This window comes from Triticum urartu, chromosome 6A (assembly GCF_056163025.1).
Source record: "Triticum urartu cultivar PI428250 chromosome 6A, HENAU_Tu73, whole genome shotgun sequence".
In the NCBI taxonomy this organism is placed as follows: domain Eukaryota; kingdom Viridiplantae; phylum Streptophyta; class Magnoliopsida; order Poales; family Poaceae; genus Triticum; species Triticum urartu.
The window spans coordinates 183091505-183098337 of NC_141878.1; the positions used below are offsets into that span (position 1 = coordinate 183091505).

The 6833-nt window shown below is 44.2% G+C and overlaps 1 protein-coding gene across 1 annotated transcript; it reads left to right on the top strand.

Annotated features, from left to right (window-relative positions):
- Positions 1 to 796, top strand: LOC125515331 (protein GLUTAMINE DUMPER 2). Its single transcript, XM_048680785.2, has one exon. It carries the CDS (start codon positions 99 to 101, stop codon positions 489 to 491), a length of 393 nt encoding a protein of 130 aa, XP_048536742.1. The 5' UTR covers positions 1 to 98; the 3' UTR covers positions 492 to 796.
- The last annotated feature ends 6037 nt before the right edge of the window (positions 797 to 6833 follow it).

Below are 6833 nucleotides of genomic sequence, written 5' to 3' on the forward strand. Positions count from 1 at the left end.
CAACCCCAACATCGCACACACCTCCATTGATCCTCGGTGCAGCAGACACACGAGCACACCACACAGACACACGAGCACACCACACGCCAGCACAGACCATGAGGAATGTGGCAGTTGACGCGCAAATGAACGGCGGCGGCGCCTCTTCGTCGCCCATGATCCCGCCGCCGTTCTGGTCGACGCCGACGCCGTACCTCTTCATCGGCTTCGCGGTGGTGATGAGCCTCATCGCGGTGGCGCTGGCCGTGCTCCTCTGCTCCCGCCGCAGGGAGGGAGACCGCGAGGACGAGGAGGCGGTCCCGGCCGGGATGATGTCCGTGCGCGTGCTGACGCCTCTGGACAGGGAGGTGCCCAAGGTGGTGGTGGTGATGGCTGGCGACGACAGGCCGTCCTTCCTCGCCAGCGCCACGCCGCTCGCCTTCGCCGAGGCGGCTAAGGTGCAGCGCCCGTACTGCCAGTGCGGCGCCAAGGACGTCGCCGCCCCCGTATAGCTAACTGTGGCTCTCTCGCCGCAGATCGACGCCGCAATATATATATGTGTGTCGATCAAATCGAATGGGAGGAGTTAAATTTTGTTTCTTTTATGTAGATTATTACAGTAGTTTACATCATTTTCCTCCCTAATTACTGGAGTAGTTTTGGTGCAACGATGCGAATGCGATGCTGTGGCCTTGTCGAGGTGGCTTGTTGTTCGGAGCTTCAGAGCATGTAGCGAGTGCGCAATTAATATGCTAATTTGGTTGCATAAGATTTCCTGTTCTTATAAAAAAAAAATGTGAGCATGATTTGGCTTTTAGCTAGTTCTGCTGACGTTTGCTTTGATGTGACTTGCTATTTCCTGATCATCTGACCTAAAGATATATCCAGTGAGATATCCATAATCTTGAAGTGGCACAAAAAATGTGTATAAATTTAGATAAAGAAGTGTGCAAGAACCGATTTGCAGATATTTAAGCCAGGAGAGTATCTACTGATACAAGTGGTATCACTGGATACTTCCCCTAGAGCTGCACATAGTTTTGGATGTACATCTTCCCATGTCGTTTTATTTTTTCGGGGAACATCTTCTTAATTCTCCCTTTTCGAAAGGTATCTTCCCAATTTTCATTAGATAAGGAACTAAAATTGGGATCATCCTTTTCTAAATAAAAGCTTTCCAGTGGAATTAGAAATACGTTGTCCCTATTTGAGACACAGAGTGTTGATCCAGTTCTTCGAGAGTTAATTGAACTATTCCTGTACTTCAAAAGCTTTGTTCGGTGGATGGCGGTTCTACCTATCCCATGGGAAGAAGAAAGAGATGCCAATCAATTATAAGTAAGGGTCTGTCTAGGCCTCATCTAGATGTGACATAACTATGTCACATCTAAACTGATATCATCACTTTTTTTAGTAGATGTCATCACCTATTTGTGGCCTTTTCTATGTTTGTTGTTCTTTTTTTTGTCCAGCCCAACGTGACATTATTTTTTTAGAATCATGTAGCATCAGTGGTAGCATCCAGCATGACTTAAGGAGAGACCCAGATCGTGCTTGCAAGGGCCACGCCTAGCGCGGCTCCGTGCTCGCTAATACGATCGCTACCTCCGGTAGCCTAGCCGTACGCAGTAGTACACTTTGTGTTTTTCTCCTTTTGTTTTTTCCTTTTTATGATTTTTATTTTTCTCTTTCAGGTTTAGTTGTTCTTCGAGTTTTCTTCCATTTTTTATTTTTTATACTTTTTGTATTATAAAGATTATTCTAATATATGTTCAACATTTTTTAAATACAAATTAAACATTTTTTAATATATGGAGAACACTTTCTTTTCAAATACACATTGAACACATTTTTTATAGGGTGAACATTTTTTCAAATACACACTGAACAAAATTTAATATATTATGATTTTTTTAATATAGAATAAACTGTTTTTATATGTATGGTGAACTTTTTTTAATATACAAAGTAAACCTTTTACGAATACAAACTGAACAATTTTAAAATGCACGCTGAACATTTTTGAGAAAATATATATAAATCGAAGGCTAAAATAAAAAACTAGTAAATACCAGAAAAAAAATTCATGTATTCAAAAAATGTACAGGGTTCTAATAATGTTCGTGATTTCAAAAATTGTTTGTAAATTCAAACAATGTTCACAAAAATCAAAATAAATGTTTATGTATTCAAGCTCTTCAACGAACAAAATGCACAAGACAGTCGTTGATTCACAAGCAAAAGATGAGTTGCGAGTTGAGGATGGACTTGCAACTGGGGCAACTACAATTACAAGCCCAGTTGCGAGTCGATTAAGGAATTGCAGTTGGAACAACTACAAACTACAAAAAGCTCAGTTGCTAGTCGAGGGCAGACTTGCAGCAACTGAGGCTATTACAAAATACAAAAAAGCCCAGTTACGAGTCGAGGTTGGAGTTACAACTGTGGAAACTACAACTACAAAAAAAGCGCCCTAGTTGCGAGTCAATGTTGGACTTGCATTTGTGACAACGACAACTAAAAGCAAAGCCCTTGGTTGCCAGTCGAGCATGGACCTGAAATTGGGACAACTACAACTACAAAACAACAATTGCGGGCCGAGGTTGGGTTTGCAAACGAGACAAAATTATTGGACCCCCAATTTCAAAGTGGGGTGGACTCACAACATGGATAAGAACACAAGCCCCCTTAGTTGTGAGTCGATGGTAGGCTTGCAACTGGGGCCCTGAGAAACACACCCTTAGTTGCGAGTCGATGGTTGAGTTGCAACTAGGGACCACGACAAGAACACACACGCCCTTAGTTGCGAGTTGATGGATGACTAGCATCTGGGGACCACGATAAAAGAACACACACGCCCTTAGTTGTGAGTTGATGGTTGACATGCAACTAGGGACCAAAACAATCAAAACATGCCCTTAGTTGTGAGTCGATGGTTGATATGCAACTGGGCCCGTACAACAAACACACACGCCCTTAGTTGAGAGTCGATGGCTGGCTTGCAACTCGGGCCCGTACAACAAACACACATGCCCTTAGTTGCGAGTCGATGGATGACTTGCAACTGGGGACCACGACAAAGAACACACACAGACACCCTTAGTTGCGAGTTGATGGTTGACATGCAAATGGGAGCCCCGACAAACACGCCCTTAGTTGCGAGTCGATAGTTGAGTTGCAACTGGGGACCACAACAAGAAAACACATGCCCTTAGTTGCGAGTTGATGGTTGACATGCAACTAGGGACCACAACAAACAAAACACGCCTTTAGTTGCGAGTCGATGGTTGATATGCAACTGGGGCCCGCACAACAAACACACACACACACCCTTAGTTGCGATTTGATGGCTGACTTGCAACTCGAGCCCGTACAACAAACACACACGTCCTTAGTTGCGAGTCGATGGATGACTTGCAACTAGGGACCATGACAAAGAACACACACACCCTTAGTTGTGAGTTGATGGTTGACATGCAACTGGGAGCCCCGACAAACACGCCCTTAGTTGTGAGTCGATAGTTGAGTTGCAACTGGGGACCACGACAAAGAAAACACATGCCCTTAGTTGCGAGTTGATGGTTGACAAGCAACTAGGGACCACAACAACCAAAACACGCCCTTAGTTGCGAGTCGATGGTTGATATGCAACTGGGGCCCGCACAACAAACAAACACACCCTTAGTTGCGAGTAGATGGATGACTTGCAACTCGGGCCCGTACAACAAACACACACACCCTTAGTTGCGAGTCGATGGATGACTTTCAACTGGGGACCACGACAAAGAACACACACACCCTTAGTTGTGAATTGATGGTTGGCATGCAACTGGGAGCCCCGACAAACACACCCTTAGTTGCGACTCGATAGTTGAGTTGCAACTGGGGACCATGACAAGAAAACACATGCCCTTAGTTGCGAGTTGATCGTTGACATGCAACTGGGGACCACGACAAAACAAAACACGCCCTCAGTTGTGAGTTGATTGGTGTCTTGCAACTGGGGCCCTGACAAAACAAACACACCCTTAGTTGTGAGTAGATGGTTGACAAACAAACACGCCCCGACAAACACTCCCCCCTCCCCCCTAGTTGCGCTTCGATGGTTGGCATGCAACCGGGATCGGCCCTGACAAACACTCTCCCCTCCGCCCTAGTTGTCAGTCGATGGCTAACTTGCAAGTGGGGCTCGTACAACAAACACACACGCCCTTAGTTGCGAGTCGATGGTTGATTTGCAACTGGGAGCTCCGACAAGAACACACACCCTTAGTTGCGAGTTGATGGATAACTTGCAACTGGGGGCCCTGACAAGCACGCGCTTAGTTGCGAATCGATGGGTGACATGGAACTCGGGACCACGATAAGAACACACACGCCCTTAGTTGTGAGTCTATGGTAGGCTTGCAACTTGGCGCCCTGACAAACACGCCCTTAGTTGCGAGTTGATGGTTGAGTTGCAACTAGGGACCACGATAAGAACACACACACCCTTAGTTGCGAGTTGATGGTTGACATGCAACTGGGGACCATGACAAACAATATACACCCTTAGTTGCGAGTTGATGGTTCGCTTGCAACTAGGGGTCCCGACAAAACAAACACACCCTTAGTTGCAAGTCGATGATCGACAAACAAACACGCCCCGACAAACACTCTCCCCTCCCCTAGTTGTGTGTCGATGGTTGACATGCAACTGGGGGCTCGACAAACACACAAACCCCATCCTCCCTAGTTGCAAGTTTATGGTTTACTTGCAACTGGTTCCTTTACAAACATGTTTTGCTCCCCTAGTTGCGAGTCGATGGTTGACATGCAATTGGGGGACTCGACAAACACACTTCCCTCCCCCTAGTTGCGAGTCGATGGTTCACTTGCAACCGGGGTCGGCCCCCGACAAAACACTCTTGCCACCCCTAGTTGCGAGTCAATGGTTGACTTACAACCGGGGACGGCCCCGACAAACACTGTCGGCTCCCCTAGTTGCGAGTTGATGATTGACTTGCAATTGATCTGAACTCTACACATTTCTACCCTTTATCTCGACAAAAAACTTGCAATTGCTCCCTTTATATAAAACAGGCTCTCGTCTGGGAATCGGGATGGACTCTACAAATTCTTTACCAGGCCATAAAACATGCACAACAAAAACAAACAAAAACAAACGCACCCCCCACGACTATATATATGGGGCCATGTGAAAAGAAACGTGAGAACAGATGACACAAAAACAATCATGACAAAGAGGACGTGCAACAAAGGAGAACAAGCTGACACGAGCGTGCATGAACAAGTTTGTACGAACATTAAAGTAAACAAATTAGACGGTTACAAACTTAGATGAGACATCACTAACTCATATCCCGATGAGATTTAGCAAATCCAAAACAAAAAAATCTAGTCATGATGTCCTCTAGCTACACAGTTGAACAAAAAATGACCACAAACAGGAAATAAAAAGACGCGTGGCCGTCCACAAAAAATCTACAACACACAAAATAAACCCCAATACACAAAATATTAAAGCGGCCCACTAAGGAAAGTCCTATCGGGCCTCAATGCTTCACGAGGGACAACAAAAGACGCACGGGCAAATGGGCTGACAAGTAGATACCAAACGCACGGGTCTCGCTCGAAAAAACGACAAGATCAATTTTTTGGCGACATTTAAAGTGAACAGATGGCAGAATGAAGAAAGGTTCTTGAATTTAGGAAAGATAAGTAAAAGAAAAAAAGGGAAAGTCAAACGAAAAAATAAAAAAGAAATGGAATATATGGAAAATAGAAAATATAAATAAATAACATCCTTCACTAGAACATGAAAAACAAATAAGCAAACGCCCCCCAACTGTTCGGCTCTCCAATATATACAACGCAGGCCAAAATAAGAATAAACAATTTAAACGGCTAATCACGCAGCGAAAATTGCCCAACAAAAGATGCATGCATGAACGGGAAGACAAGTGGACACGGGACGCATGACGCGGCACGGAACGCACACAACAAAACAACCCACAATCAAGATTTGCACAACATTTAAGACAAACTGATCGAATGATCAGAAACTTATATAAGACATTGCCAGATGTCATGTCGATGAGAATTAGCAAATCCTATTAAATAAAGTCCATGAATTAAAACAAATTAGTAAAGAAGGAAAAACAAAAAAATAAAAATCGAATCGAGAAAAGTATATTTTTCCTCGCGAGAACAAACTCCAATTCACAAGCAAAAAGAAAAACTCCGATGCTGAAATGCACTGGCTTGAAATGAACGTGGGTTGTTAACAGGCACAAAAAAACATTCATGTGGGGAATGGTAGCCCATATCCCACATGACCCACACCAGCGAGCGCTCGACAAAGAGTCAACAGGCACAACACGAACGAGATGCAAAGGCACACCAGCACGCGCGCGAGACACAACAACGTAAAAAAAACAGATTTGCATGAATCTTGCAGCCTCTAATCCTATGGTGGACAACTTAGATGTGACATAACTAAAAAACATCTAGATGTGAATTAGTCAATCTGTATAAGTAATTAAGAAAAAGCATGACGCGCGCTATAATTCCTATCATCGCGGCCCCCGGGATCCACATGCCATCCACACATTGACACACTATCCACGCATATATTGCCACGTGTCACCCATGGTATCACTGGCTGCGTAGGACTTGGGTGGCCATAGGTCATCTTTTGTGGGTTTATTTTTCTTTTCAAATTATTATTTTCTGTAATTTCACAAAATCAATTAAATCAACTTAAAGCTTGGATAATCTGAATGCCTAAACCAAACTTTAACATAGACATATCATATATGAAAATGGGGTAGAAATCCAGTGAATCTGAATAT